General features: G+C 32.5%; 1 protein-coding gene and 1 non-coding gene across 3 annotated transcripts; both read right to left on the bottom strand.

Moving 5' to 3' along the window:
* Window positions 1-424: 424 nt before the first annotated feature.
* LOC122041939 (anaphase-promoting complex subunit 13-like) lies at window positions 425-11513 on the bottom strand. Of its 2 annotated transcripts, none has more exons than XM_042601831.1 (4): window positions 11389-11513; window positions 8622-8756; window positions 8467-8520; window positions 425-722 (listed from the first exon to the last, which is right to left on the bottom strand). In XM_042601831.1, the coding sequence occupies exons 2-4, from the start codon at window positions 8752-8754 to the stop codon at window positions 655-657; spliced, it is 255 nt and encodes an 84-aa protein (XP_042457765.1). In that variant the 5' UTR covers window positions 8755-8756; window positions 11389-11513; the 3' UTR covers window positions 425-654. The 2 variants fall into 2 exon arrangements, with proteins under 2 accessions (XP_042457765.1, XP_042457764.1); XM_042601830.1 differs by lacking the exon at window positions 425-722 and adding an exon at window positions 7907-8265.
* A 3212-nt stretch (window positions 11514-14725) lies between these two features.
* On the bottom strand, window positions 14726-14831 carry LOC122044599. The gene has a single exon (XR_006129631.1). It is a non-coding gene; the product is annotated as a small nucleolar RNA R71 (small nucleolar RNA).
* Window positions 14832-16039: the final 1208 nt, after the last annotated feature.

Here is a 16039-nt window from a genome sequence, read left to right as displayed (position 1 = left end):
GAGCCCACCACTGATCAACCTGTGCAAGCTACGAGCCCAAGCGAGTCCGTCCATTTGAACCCACTTTAAAATGAATTAATAAAATTTCAATTCAACTTACTAATAAATTATTTAACGAGACGAGCCAATCTAATAGACCTAACCTAAATTGATGATACTCTTTTACCATCCCAGCCTCGAACCCATCCCCCTCGAACAAGCAGGGGCAACAACTGAGATAATCCCAAGCCAATGGAAGAACCATTCAAGCTTTGCTCTAATCTTCGAATGGAAGATATTATCATCTAGTAGGGGCAAACCTTAACAAATCCATTAACATCTCTTGGACTATAAAGCAAAAACAAGATCCGTAGCATCTCATCACTTGATACTCCAGATAACAAACCCCCAATTCTCACCATAGAAGCTGGATGATGCAACTGTGTGGGGGGTTCAACTAGCAAGCCTTTGGAAATTATAACTAGACAAGATACAAAGTCCAGCACCAAGTTCCATAGATTAACAAATACTGTAGTCTAAAACATTGCAAGAAGGCTTCAGAAACTACCAAAGAACAGTATGATTCAGTTAGCACCCACTGCTTCTCTTGAGCCCCACAAATGCAGAAAACAAGTAATGGATATTCAAGGTAAATCTCATCAGCTTGGAGTTTCGTCATGCTTGAAGATTCTCTAAGGCAAGATCACGCCACTCATCTTTTTCAGCTTGCTGACTTTCCTGATCTGGAATTTAAAGGAGAAAATCAACACGAGGACACAGCAAAGTCAATTGACATCAGATATTAGCATAAGTACATTTTGAAGGTCAATAAAAACTAATTATTCCATGCTACCATTTCTAGATTGTTGAATGGGCTTGATTTCTCGTAGATTCTGAGCACCAGAAAGGAATTTAAATTTAAGAACACTGAATCCTAGTTTCCAATTCGAATTACAATGTCGTACAGTTAGGAAAAACGGTATTATACAAATTGTAATAGGCAGTTCAAACGATCAACAACTCAACAGAAGACTAAGATAAGCTAACCAAAGCCAAAATTGGAATGATGTTTAATGACTGCAAAGAATATGCAGGAGCATGTTCTTGAATGTGTTTTACAAGTTTTGATCCTCCATTCAAATGTCAACAAACTTTCAATGATATCGTATGCTATCTCTGTTAAGACCAATGGGACCAGCTAAAGGGGGGAGAGTGAATAGCAATCAACAACTTGCAAGTGCAATTTTATAAAGCAAGGTCTCAAACACAATTAGCACAACAGAATAAACATAAACAAGAAACACTTACACAATTGCAAACATGCATATTTACGTGGTTCAACAATCTCGAATTCGTATTCCACGACATATGATATGTCAGTGGATAGCTCTGATGCCCACTATTTTTCTCCTTCTTGGAACTCTTGTAGAAGTGGAGAAACCTTTTATAAGTACAACAAAATTGGTTTACAAGAAAACCTTTAGTATAAGACATGGTTTAAAATTTTGTTTCACGTTGGGCAAAACAAGTTAAATTTGTCGTTTTGCCCGCCGCCCTACTCTTGCACCCATGCGACACTGACATCGTGGGCCACCCCGCACGATCATGGAGGCACCGTGATCTTGTGGTGACCTCCATAGGCTCGCGAAGGCCGTTGCAACCTTCGTGGGTTGTGACGGGGACACCATAGATGAGCGGGTGGGGTGTAGAAGAAAACTTAGGTTAATAACTAAACTTAAATTAATAATTTCAATCAACTCCTAAGTATAAAATAAACTTAATCAAACTCTAATAAACTATCTCATTAATTTAATATATACATATATTATTTGTTTTAATTTAAAATATATATAATAAATTATTTATTTATTTACCATATGGAGGCTTCGTGATCTCATATACTTTTTTATTTCTAAAAAATATTTTATTTAAATTTTTTATATTATTTTTTTTATATTTAGATTATTTTTTTTATTTTGAATTAATATATTTTATATTTAAAAACTCCGCCCATGATGACCGGTCATGGCCGGTCCCAAGCCCGGATAAAGGAGGAGGGTTGCGTTAGGTTGCCAGCCAGCGTCAAACTATGGCAAATATTTCATGAATGAATCCATTAAACTATTGTGCTAATGCTAGGTTGTTCCCCGGAAGGAACGCGTTGCAGGGTCCGATTGTAACATCTCGGCAAGGACCGCTACATCTCCAGAACTTGGGTGTAGTGATAAATATGCAAGAGTTCCCGTTACAGGGTCCGACTGTAACGTCTCAGCAAGGACCGCTACATCTCCATGAGAACTTGGGTGTAGTGTTAAATAGGCAAGAGTTCTCACACCGTAGGTTAGATAAAAACAAATATGATAGGAAAACTAATAATCTAAGATTTGGAACATGAAACATAGGAACTCTCACTGGTAAATCAATGGAGGTAGTAGATATGATGATTAGGAGAAAAATTAATATTTTGTGTGTACAAGAGACAAAATGGACAGGTGAGAAGGCAAAGATGATAGAGAACTCGGGTTTTAAGTTATGGTACACTGGAAAGAGTAAAGCAAAAAATGGAGTAGGTATTATTGTAGATAGTTTGTTAAAAAATGAAGTTATAGGAGTAGTTAGAAAAGGGGATAGAATTATAGCCCTTCAGATAATAGTGGCGAAAGAAACTATGAACATAATTAGCGTATATGCACCACAAGTATGATTAGATGAAGCTACCAAATCAAGGTTTTGGGAGGACTTAGATGAAATATTACAAAATATTCCACCAAATAGAAGGATTTTAATAGGAGGTGATCTAAATGGGCATGTCGGAGTGAAAAATGAGGAATATGAGAGAGTACATGGGAGTTATGGGTTTGGAACGAGGAATGAGGAAGGGAAAACTATATTAGATTTTGCGATAGCATATGACCTTATATTAGCTAATACGTTTTTTAAGAAAAGAGAAGAACACTTAGTCACATTCAAAAGTGGGAATAATAAATCGCAAAATGACTTTCTTATGGTTAGGAAGAAGGATAGAAAGATTTGTAAAGATTGCAAAGTCATCCCTGGAGAAAACTTAACTACCCAACATAGGGTAGTAGTGTTGGATATACGCCTCAAACATAGTATTAATAGAAAGAAAATATATACAATTCCTAGAATTAAGTGGTGGAAGTTAAAGGATGGGAAGCAACATATATTTAAGGAGAAGGTAGAAGTACAAGCATTAGGTGAAATATACGATGACTCTAATACAACATGGGATAAGATGGTATCAAAGTTGAAAATAGTAGCTAAGAGTGTCCTCGGTGAGTCAAAGGGGCATGCACCGCTAAGTAAAGAATCTTGGTGGTGGAATGAGAAAGTACAAGAGAAAGTGAAGGAAAAACGAATAGCTTATAAGGAATTATATATTTGTAAGAACGAGGAAAACTTAAAAAAATATACAATAGTCAAGAAAAACGCTAAGAAAATAGTGAGTGAAGCAAAAAATGACACTTTTGAGCGGTTATATCAAAAATTGGATACAAAAGAAGGGGACAGAGACATTTATAGAATAGCTAAAGTAAGAGAAAGAAAAACAAGAGATCTTAGCCAAATAAAATGTATTAAAGATGAATGTAATAGGGTATTAGTAAGCGATGGAGAAATAAAAGAGCGGTGGAAGAGTATTTTCATCAACTTTTCAATGAAGGTTTAGGAGACCAACTTAACTTTGGTAATTTAATTAGGTCAAATGAGCATTGAAATTTTAATTTTTATCGTAGAATTCAAACTTCAGAAGTAAAACAAACTTTAAATGAGATGCACAATGGAAAAACCGTTGGACCGGATGATATTCCGACAGAGGTATGGAAGTGCTTAGGGAAACAAGGTATTGAATGTCTTACAAAATTATTTAACATGATATTGAAAACGAAAAAAATGTCTGATCAATGGAGGATAAGTACTCTAGTTCCCTTATATAAAAATAAGGGAGACGTACAAAATTGTGCAAACTATAGGGGTATTAAACTAATGAGTCATACTATGAAACTTTGGGAAAAAGATTAAGGAAGGAGACCACGGTTATAAAATCAATTTACGTTCATGCCTGGAAGGTCGACAATAGAAACTATACATCTTCTTAGACAATTAATTGAAAATATCGGGCAAAACAAGATCTACATAGTATTCATTGACTTAGAAAAAACATATAATAGAGTCCCAAAAGAAATTATATGGAGATATTTAAAAAGAGAGGTGTTAGCATAATGTATATTGAACTAATTAAGTATATGAGGATGTAACAATAAGAGTAAAGACTCTAGATGAGTTAACTAAAGCATTTCCTATAAAGATAGGGTTAATCAAGGATCGACTCTAAGTCCCTATCTTTTTACACTAATCATAGAACTCTATAGACACATTCAAGACACATTACCATAGTGCGTGTTGTTTACAGATGATATTATTTTAGTAGATAAGACACGTTAAGAAGTAAATGTCAAATTTAAATCTTGAGGAAAAATAAAAGAAGGTTTTAGACTTAATAAAGATAAATATATAGAATTTAAGTTTAGCAATATTAGAAGTAATGAAACAATTGTTAAGATAAGAGAGGACGAGTTGCCTGGAACCGAGAGATTTAAATATTTAGGATCATTTTTACAAAATGATGGAGGGATTGAGAGAGATGTCTTACATAGAATACAAGCAGGATAGGTGAAATGGAGGGGAGCGTCGAGTGTTTTATGTGACCGTAAAGTACCTCTTAAACTTAAACGTAAGTTCTATAAAACTGCAGTTAGACCTGCTATGTTATATGGAGCTGAATGTTGGGCTATGACTCGAGCACATGAGCAGAAGATGAGAGTTGCAGAGATGAGGATGTTAAGGTAGATGTGTGGACATACAAAGATGGACAAAATAAGAAATGAAAGCATTAGAGAGAAAGTCGGAGTTGCATCTATTGAGGAAAAACTCCGAGAGACACGTTTAAGATGGTACGGACATGTACTTAGACGACCAATAAATGCTCCAGTTAGGCGATGTGAAACTATGATAAACATGCATATTAAACGAGGAAGAGGAAGACCAAAAAAGACTTGGTTAGCAACAATAAAATAAGATAAAATTTATTTAAATATAGATGATGATATAATAGGAGATAGAGCTCAATGGCGTAAAAGGATTCATACAGCCGACCCCACCTAGTAGGAAAAGGCTTGGTTGTTGTTGTATATTTTATATTTAAAAAATACTGAAACTATATCGGCACAATATAGTACTAAAATCGTATTGTTCCGATTATAAATCAAAACTCTGATATGGTTCAAAATTTAAACCATGGTATAAGGGAGAAATTCCAATTAGACTTTACCAATCTTATTTTCATAAGCCTTCAAGTTCCACCGGCATCTCCTTTTATATCTTTCAATCCTCCAATGTCAATTGTTGTTTGCCATCTATTACTCGACTAGTCTGCACCATCAATCGATTGCTCATTTGATTCGGTTAATATAACATAGCAACGACTCCTTTTTACTCACCATGTCACCAATTAGTCGACTAGTCACTTAGCATCAGTGGACTGCTCGCCATTAGTCAAGTCCGCATTCAACTATGCCACAAATAAAAACATTGTGCTCGTTGGCTCCTTGGACCGAATTAAATGCAACTTGATTCCATATTAGTTGACTATACCAAACCACAAACCCTAATTTACTGCAACTTTAGAATTTTAGTTTATCACTTGACTACTTGCTTTATTGAACTCCACACCAGTCGATTGATCAAACCTCAAACCCAAAATCAACTTAGGGTATTAGATTTTCCATCCAGCTGACTATTATTCATCACCAATCAACTGAAAACCTGACTATGTCTACCTCTAAGGTCAAGTTCGCTTACATTGAGTTTTACTCTCATCCTCATGCATACATGTCACTCAACACTCACAGCTCACCAAAAAGTTACCATTTGTAGCTTGACTTCACCTTTGACCATCTCACATTAAGTCATACGTCTCTCGGATGCACCGATCTCGTGACCCTTCCACATGCCATTCATCATGTCTCTTTGCCAATGTAGTTCACCTCCAACAACTATTGTCCTTGTTACCTCAATGCTCCTTATCGTATGATACCTTGGTTTGTCTCATGCAACCCTTTCTAATCACCTATGGACCTCGAACCATTGAGCTACAAACCCAGTCACGCTAAGTCTTCACTCCAGAGTTACTCCAACACAATCTCAATGCTCCTTTTCTTGGGTTTCCACAGATGTCTCATAACATCCTTCTCTAATCTCATTGGACCTGTAAGCCACTAAGCATGCTACCTTGCACACCATGTTAACATCCATACATTCGACCTCATCAAACCATGAGCTATCTAAGTTCCATTTTTGTTCCTTTAAGCCCTTGCACACTCAAACACACATATCAAGTACATAGGTAAAACCTAACTTGAACCCTCTGTCGAAGCACCAAAATCTAAAGGAGTACGAGCGTGATTGCACAATCTCCTTCACGAATTAGTATTAAACTCAATTATTATCTTTTGAGGGAGAAAAGTTGAATCTTTCATTAATAAAATTAAAACATTTCTAAGAAATGTTGTAAAATTTAATAGCTTTTTGATATGTCAAAGGGGAAGAAATAGTAATGTAACCAAAGTGTAACTTAACGGTTTGATATTTGAGCAGCAGTTTAAGTTAAATTATATTATGATTATTGATATGATGTGTCAAATGTGCAAGTATTGATTACTTGACATAGATATTACAAGTGCAATAATGAAAATTTTGGCAAGTGATGGATAACTAGATGCTTGACAGATTGAAGTCTTGGAGACAAGGTCTTTGGCATAGAAGAGATAGAAGCAAGGCATCTTAGCACATGAAATCCTTAAGGGGATCCTCTTGGCATATCTTCAGGTGAAGTTGAGAGTTGAGTGTATTTGTATAAAGGATTATCCATGGAACTAGACAAAACAAGACCTCATTCTGTTGTAAAATGGCAAATTAAGTTGATTGATAAGCCAATGGAAAGTGTTATTCTATTATAATGCTTTCTAATCTAAAATTTTTTGCAACTGATGGCATATTCAGTTGACTGGAGCTACCATTGTGGAAAAGAGATCCGGTCATCATTAGCAACAGGAAACAATTAACTAAATTAGCACTACGAAAACAAAATGAAGATTAAATGAAGGCAGGTTTGATGGCCTATATATATGGGACAAAGGAGGAGCAAAAAGACAAGTACTCATACTCTTTCTCCTTGTCTTAGCAATCTTATCATTTCACTTGCTTTTTTGTGTTTTCCTCCTAGGTGACTAAGCAAGTGTAAGGAAAAAAACCTAAGTTAACATTTGACATTATTTATATTACCTTTATTTTGATAATCTAGTATGACACTAATTATAAGTTAGGTGTTTTCATACCACTTGTATTTGTGACGATGGATCATGATTTCAAATTTTAATGTTGATTTATGTTTTTTTGGCTGAAATGTAAAATATAAAATATTTTATTGTAGTTATGTGTTTAGTGTTTATTCATCAATAATAACTTGATTATTTGTGTTGTTTAAGAATATAATTTATATCTATACATTAATCTTAGTCTTTCTTTTAATATCAATTTGATACCGACGACCTAGGTCCCTACCTATCACATAAGCGCCAAGTAGTGGGTCAACCACCTACCGCTTGAAACTGCCATACACTACTTTGGTAAGTGGCACAAAAGTTTTAAAAGGGTACATGGTCATATGGCCTACAAGCAACTTGTGTATAAAACCAACAAATACTAGAGTATCAAACACTAACCGGAAGAATATACCTATTTGATAAGTTTCTTATAGAATGGGCACATGTAGGAAATTCTGACCAGGAAGCAAATTTTCAGGCAGAGATTTTCAAACTCCAAAAATAACAATCCTGATACCTTGACATTTGGAAAATAATGATAACATTGTAATCTGAATAACAGTTTAATCAGAATGTACATTTTCTGAAAACTGAGAATATAGACCATCTAAAATGAGATATGGTATGATAACCATCAACCCAAGATGTGTACACTTTCTTGATTCCTGTTATAATAACTAGATATTTAGGTACATATCCACCTCTACTTTGTTTGCTGTTTACAATGCAAGATGTGCCTGGACATCCATCTATCTCCTCTCTCTCTCTTTTTTCTTCTCTTTTTTGTTAATCCAGGGGCTTCGCCCAATTCATCCAGGTAGACTGTCTTCCCCTTGTTCGCGGTAAATTTGGAGAGAAAAGTGCACATCAAGCAACCCATTCCCTGTTTGGTAAATGAAAAATTCCATGTATCTAACATGTTTTCTGGAGTCTATTTCGGGATGTCAGTTGTAAAATAGTCATACTATCATCAAGTACGGAAATCATTAAAAAAAAAACTAATTTTGGGGGAGGGGGGAGATGAAGCAACTATATGAATCCAATCTGGTGCCGAAGAAAAAACATATTGTTAGGGTTTGCTTACGCGAGTCCTCGGCATCATCTGCCTTGTCAGCCATTACAGAAGGCAGAGGGATATCTGAAATGTACAAAACAAACATGAAGAAAACCGGAGGACGCGAGAAGAACAAAGCGAGAAGAGGCGAGATGAGGAGCGAGGTGTGGGGAAGGAAGCATCACCGTCGTCGGGGAGGGTGTCACGCATCCACTCGTCGTCGACGATGTCGATGAGTATGCCCATGCTCAGTCTCATCTGCTGCTCCGCCATCTCCGTCAGCGCCTCGTTTATTTTGTCCGCTTTAGGGCAGACCATGGCTGAAATTGGATTATAAAGTGTTTTTAAAATTTGCTAATTACAAAATCTGACATTACCGACTGACAGTTTGGCTAAACTTATAAAAACAACTTATAACTTGTACAGTTTATAAATTGTTTTAGGAGCTTATTAGGTTTTATTTTAAAAATAAATTGTTAAAATATTTGGGTAAACTTATTACAATCAACTTAAAGGTATTGATGTATTTGATATTATAAGATTTTTTATTAATAAAATTATCAAAAAAGGGTATAATACTATTAATAGAGGATTTTGGGCGAATTTTTGTATCGAGGAGAGAAAATTGGAAAGATGTTTGCGGATACTGTGTTTACTAATTACATTATCATGTTATGTACATAAGGGTTTAGTTGTGTTAGATATTTTAATGTGGAACAATGAACTGTATGTATTGAGCTTCTTTATCAGTATACCCCTGAACATGTTTTAGTTGATTAATATACTTTGTTGGATATATATGTCAAGTCATAAATTTTTGTATCAGTAGGGAGTGAATAGATATGTATTAGGGAGTGGGTCGATTGCCTATTGCCTAAAAATGCCTTGTAAAACTCTGCATAGCATGATATCACAAGATTTCAGAAACCATTTGATTCATCATTTTTAAAAATTCCAATGATACACAGATAAAGCACATAAGCAGAAATTTGCTCTATAGCTCTAGTTAATGAGAGTTGAAATGGAATAAATTTGAAACAAAAAATTTGGAGAGGAACTTTATAAACTAAAGGTTTGAAGCACTGTAAATTAAACGCTAAACACATGAAATCTCATTTAAACAAAACATAAGAGGGGATTAGTTTAATAGGACAACTTAGAAATCCTTGTAAGAAGCTTTGAATATCTTTGATCAATTATTGAACTAATAAATTTTATTGAATATGTTATTAATACGATAAGCAAGGTGGTTAAACTGAGAGAAACTTCTAGAGACTTGTTGATAAAATAAGTTTTGATAAGATTGTGATTAAACAAATTGATTAAAATGTTAATGAAGTAGAGATGACAACGTTAAGATGGATGTGTATGGTTGTTAAATAAAATAAAGTAAGAAAACCTAGTAGTATTATGTTCAATAGATGATAAAATAAGAGAAATAAGCTTAGATTTATGTGCATGTTCAACAAAAACCAGTAGGTTCTATAATTAGAGTTGAGTAAATTAGACTTAGGTGGAGAGGGATAGATGGGGCTGTAAAAAAATCTACCAAACACAATCCAATGTGAAATCCAAAACCAAAAGAAATCCATACACTTAAGTGGAATTCAATGCATAAAAATTAATTTTTCATGGCTCCTATGATGAGTTTCAAATAACATATGGTTTCGGCATCCAAAAAGAAAAGGTTTAAAATGAAATTTTCTGGTTGCCAGAAGTGCTCCAGCAATTAAAATCTTCCATCTTGCAGATTGCAATCACTCATCTTTTATTTATAAAATAAGATGAAATGGAAATTCATCCTTTTGATGAAGGACAAATTGGAGTGAATTCATGAATGGGCTCAAAATTTCCACGGGTTATGTTTATTAACATAGGTCTCATATGGCTTTCAAGTTTTCTATTAATCTTTTTCTAGGAACCTTGCAATTACTTTGTTGAAATAAAAGAAATTTAGATTTACCAATTCAGTATATCTTATTTCAATGTATTCAATAAATCCTGATTAATTGTGAATGATGAAACACTGGAAGAAGGCATATGTAATAAGGTCACTATTGAAATTATATGCAAAGAACTGGATAATAAAATCATCCATCAGTGTGTAGAGTATAACTCAACCACCAAATTTTTATTAACCAATTAAAGCACCGTCCACAAGGCAACATACCCCTTTTGTTGTTCAATACATGAATGCCCTTTTCAAAACACCCAAAACATATTGTGGCCATGTGGAAACAGAGCAGAGGGCATTATATAACTTCTAATACTTTGCAGTCATTATTGGTTTCCTTATACCATAATTTCTATTTTAAATTAATATTTTATAGATCTGATATATCAAGTTTTATTGTATTTAATTTTTTTTGCATCTTAAATTAATTGTAAAATTTTAGACGATGTAATAAGTCAAACCAAACCAACAAATTCGATTTTGGAATTGAATTGAAGTCAGGTTGGTTTTCAAACAAACCCATTGGGTAGTCATGGTGATTAGCGTTAATTTGATTTATTTTTTTTTTTTACTAATTTAAGGTCAGACCAAATTTCGACATGGGAATAATGTGCTTTTGTCACATTGGGACGAATTAGTAGATTTTAAAGAGCTGAGGGTCATATATTTTTCTTCCCTCTATTCTCATAATTTTTCATTTCGCATAATTTTATCAAGAGGGCGTCTACAAACACCTCTGTAAAAATCTCAGATTAGCGTGGGATTGACACTAGCAAAATAAACCCTAACTTAGATCAGATAGATTTCATCGTCCTAACCACACCCGTAGTATTGATCGAGAACAAATAACATCTGGTAATCCATTTGTATCACAATCCCTACTCACTTATTCCTATGACAAGTAGAGAAGGCTACAACAAAAATTAACCAAAATTTTAAAAGCACAAAAAGGATCTACGAAAACCAAATAAAAAAGAAAGAATGAAAATGAAACTCACGGATCCACGTCTTGCCAACAATATATTTGCCAGATTTCCCTGAAGAACACCGCCGTCACTTGCCTTGCCCCCACGAGTCACCAAGGAAAGGGGCGGATCCAAAAGACGATGTGATGTACTCAAGTACTCAACGACGCTGTAAAATAGACATGGCATGGGCTTCTCCATACTGGGCTGAGCTGGGCTGGGCTGTAGTGTTTTAAATAATTTTAAGGTAAATTTTGTAAAAGGCTATTGTTGAGCTTCAAGTTAGTTTGTTTCAGGGGTAATTTAACCCAAAGCTTCCGGCTTATAGCCAGTGGCTCAAGTAAACTAAAGAATAAATTTTATTTTCATATATTCTTCTCGTTTTGTCCTTTGGATGGGACTAAAAGAACAGAGTTTTTTTTTATTACTCCGATCCTTTTTTTTCTGATCGATTTTTATTTTTTATTTCTAATTTACATTTCGTTTTTATTTCTAAATGTCCTCTAAACTAATTGAAATTCAAAATCAGTTTAAAAAAAATATAATCGATTAAACCTTAAACCCTTAACCGTCCTAATTAATTTGTCCAAGTTGCACATTTGTCAAGACAACTCCTAAATATGTTGTCAGTGTACCTCGCTGAGGGTCACTATTCAATTAAAATCAAATTGAATTAATTAAAAATTAAATAATTTATTTTTTTTAATTAATAAAAAATAATTAATTTAATAAAAATAAAATTAACTGATTTTTTACTAATGATAGATTTAATCAAAATTAGAATTTTTTTTAAACGGGAAAATTTTCAGTTTTGTGTATTTTGATTTATTCCAATAAGAAAATTAAAAATCAAAATCGAACTAATAAAAAAATAATATTTTTTAGAAAAAAAATTAACTATCAAAATAATAGAACCGGATTTTTAAATTGAATTAGTTTATTAGATTTAACTAAAATTTTATTCACGCCTCTTTTTGAGCCTTTTTCCTCCTTTTCCGTTCCTCTATTTTCCTCCACCTCTTGCCCTACTTTTCTCTCTTGGCCTACTATTCCTCCTAAAACATTTAACAATTTTGACTAAAATTAATTAGTTATCTAATAATTTTGATAAAAAAAAATTATATGATTATTTTTATAATTGTTTTGATATTTTAAAAGGATAGATGAAGTCTAATAGACTCTTGAATAGAATTGCATCTCTACGTATACATTTAGTCAAAAACTTTATTTGTAATTTTATCTAAAAATATTATATGATTATTTTGAGTGGATTTTAGTGATTTTGAAAGTAATTAGTAGTTTGAGGACTAGTTGCTCAAAATTTAGTTTTTATCCTTTGAAAAAATGAAAAATGATTAAGTAATATTGAGCCTGGGGTGATCGGTTCGGTCTCACGGAGCCACGAAGGTAAATTATGAAATACTAGCAGTAGATAGTCTAGAAATCCAATATCCCTTAGTTGTAAGTCACATTTTCATTTGGGGACTTTATTGAGTAGTTTTGATTAAAATTAATTACAATCATCACATGATCATGTTAAAACTATTTAAAATGTCTTAAATGATCATGTTAAAACTATTTAAAATGTCTTAAAAGCCTGAATGGACTCAATTGTCTACTTAAGGCATCTATAAATTCAAATCCATCATTAATAAAAAAAAAATCATTTATCATTTTTTTCAAAACTCATGTTTTTTAGTTGTTTGGTGTTTTATAAGTATAGTTGAATTTCAATAGCTTCGGTTGTATTATCTATTTTACATAAAAAAAAAGTGTCATTTTACTAATGTGCGTACTTAGTTTTCTGGATTTTTCAAAAGTGCACCGTACTTTAATTTTTATCAACGATGCATCTAATTCCTAAAATACGTCTTTTCAGTTCTAAACTAAATTAAAAATGAGTTCTTTATTTAAATTGAGAATTAAATCTTAATTATTGTTAGCGGGATATTAATGTTGATATCAATTTTCATTTCATAATATAAGATATACTTTTAAGAGTAATGCCTAAGAAACACCACCACTATATTTTGATGACCTAAAAAGTTCATTTTTTTTTAAAAAAAAAATTATATCGTAATCATCTAAATTTATCTATATTATTTTAATTTAGAGTTTTAATAAAAAATTAAAAATAAAAAATTATAAAATTAAGTGAAGATTACAACAACATCCAAATCTGATCCCGATGGGTCAACTAGGAACGTTAATAAAAGTAAACAATATATATGTATTATTTTTATCTTTTTGATAGCTACTTATAAGATAAAACATAAATCAAATTCAAAAAAATCAATTTTTTTAAAAAAAAATATTTTGGTGCTGCTATTTTGGTCAAAACATCACCATTTTGATATTGATTTCTTCAAAATATTACTATTTCTGTGATTTTGTTTTAAAAAAATCAATGATATCCGGAATTATCAGTTTTAAAATAAAAAGTTTAAAAATTCAACCATTTTAACTTTTATATAGTATCATACTGTACCTATATTCTCTGATTTACTTTAGGATAGTATTAACAGTTTGTATGTATTATCCTGATTTTGTCATTTTTAAAATTTTAAAAAGCATCTAAGTCATTGATGGACTTCACTAAGTCCATTTCAATCCAAACTTTATCCCATAGATTAATTTTACTCTTTTATATATATATATATATATATATATACCATTGATCCTGATTGAATTTGGGGTGTGATTCAAGTATTCGTTGGTGAAAGGTCTAGTGCTCGGAAGGAATTGCGTTTAGACTCATTTAGTACTTTTTTTTTTTTAATTTAGAAGTATATTATATATATTTATGATTTAAAATTTTAGGATTTAGAAATTTGGTTATAACAGATTTGAGTTAATAATATTTTTTCTCTAGGGTTTATACTTCCTTTTGAGTTACAATGTTCAAGATTAAAAATTTTAGATGTTCAAAATGTATATTATATGTATCTTAAGTTAATAAGATTTTCTTCTAGGGTTCAGACTTCTCTTGGGTTATAGTGTTCAAAATAAATAATTTTAGGTGTTTATAGGGTATAATATATGAATTTAGAATGTTTTAAGAAATTTTAAATTTAAAAAAATAAAAAAAATAAAAAATAGAGTCGAGGAGCATGATTTAATCCAGTCGTTCGATCAAAAATTAAAAAAAAAAAAAGAAATCGTGGACTGTTCGGCAAGGGAGGATCCGCAGGATATATATATATTTATTTAATTTTTTTTAATATTATAATCCAACTTAAACCCTAAATATTTTAGCATCAAGGATAAAGCAAGGACTTGGTTATATTCTCTCTGTCCTCAAAGCATCACAAGTTGGGAACAATTGGAGAAGCAATTTCTGAATCATTTTTTTCTCCAAGTAGAATGATTTATATGAGGAATTGCATCACAAATTTTGCTCAGGCATATGGAGAATCATTATTTGAAGCATGAAATAGATTCAAGAGTCTACAAAGACAATGCCCTCATCATGGTTTGGAAAAATGGCTGACTCTGCACATATTCTATAGGAAAATTTCTTTCTTAGATAAGTGTTTGTTAGATTCATCAGTTGGAGGTTCTTTTATGGACAAGAGTATAGATGAAGCATATATGTTAATTGATCAAGTGGTGTTGAACCTCCATGAATGGTCGAACAAAAGTTGGATGGAATCTCCTTCAGAAATTTAAGAAGTACAAGCCATATATACAAAAGAGTCTATCAAACAAAATACAATTCAACCATCCAAGAGTTTTGAAATCCACAAGTCACAGAATGAGGAGTTCAAACATTTGGGGGCAAAGATTGATAGCATTGTTTCAAAATGGTTCAAACAAGATCCTCCTCCTACACAGACAGTGTATAGTGAATAGTGTAATAATTTTAAGTTGAGAAATGGAAAGAATCATGAAGAACTATTGAAGAAGGACTTGTTTAGAATTGAGGAGAAGAACTATCAATCGATTGAGAATGCTTATGTGGTCATGTAACATTCTATCAATTAATTACTACATTGTAGCAATTGATTAGTAGAATTTAACTCGATCAAAAATGAGTTAAAAAAAAAATCATTGCTCTCAATATATTATGGTAAATTGATGTTTGAAGGTGTAGATATAATAACGAGGACTAGATGAAAAATAGAACTTCATTCCATATTATTTTGAGCTCTCTCTAGGTCCCTTAGTCAATTTTGACCTGATTTTGACCAAAATCAACTAATAGACCTAGAGTGTTGGGTAGGACATGAAACTAAGTTCTATATATTCGTCTAGTTCTCCTAATTATATTTATACCTTCAAACATTATTGAAATACACCGAGCAATAATTTTTTGAACACAAATCAAATCGATTTGTATTAAAAAAAAACACTACTTTCAATATAGTGTGTCAAATTGATATTTGATGGTATGGATATGTTGGAACACTTTGGAACTAGAGGGGGGTGAATAGCTCATCTCGCTTGCTTGCTCACTTCGTAGATGTTGTTGCAGCAGATAAACTTAAAGTAAAGTCATAATGCTAACACAAGGATTTACTTGGTATCTACCTCAAAATGAGATGACTAATCCAAGAATTTGGTCCTCTCTCACACATCCACTATGAAATACACTCATTCTCGAAACAATTCGGAGGTGGAGAAATCTTACAACTCAAGAATAAGGAATACAACTCGAAACAAGAAGTAAATACACAAATACAAA

This window comes from Zingiber officinale, chromosome 2A, assembly GCF_018446385.1.
Source record: "Zingiber officinale cultivar Zhangliang chromosome 2A, Zo_v1.1, whole genome shotgun sequence".
Taxonomy (NCBI): domain Eukaryota; kingdom Viridiplantae; phylum Streptophyta; class Magnoliopsida; order Zingiberales; family Zingiberaceae; genus Zingiber; species Zingiber officinale.
The sequence above is the reverse complement of the archived record's forward strand: the minus strand, read 5'-3'. Positions and strand labels throughout refer to the sequence as shown.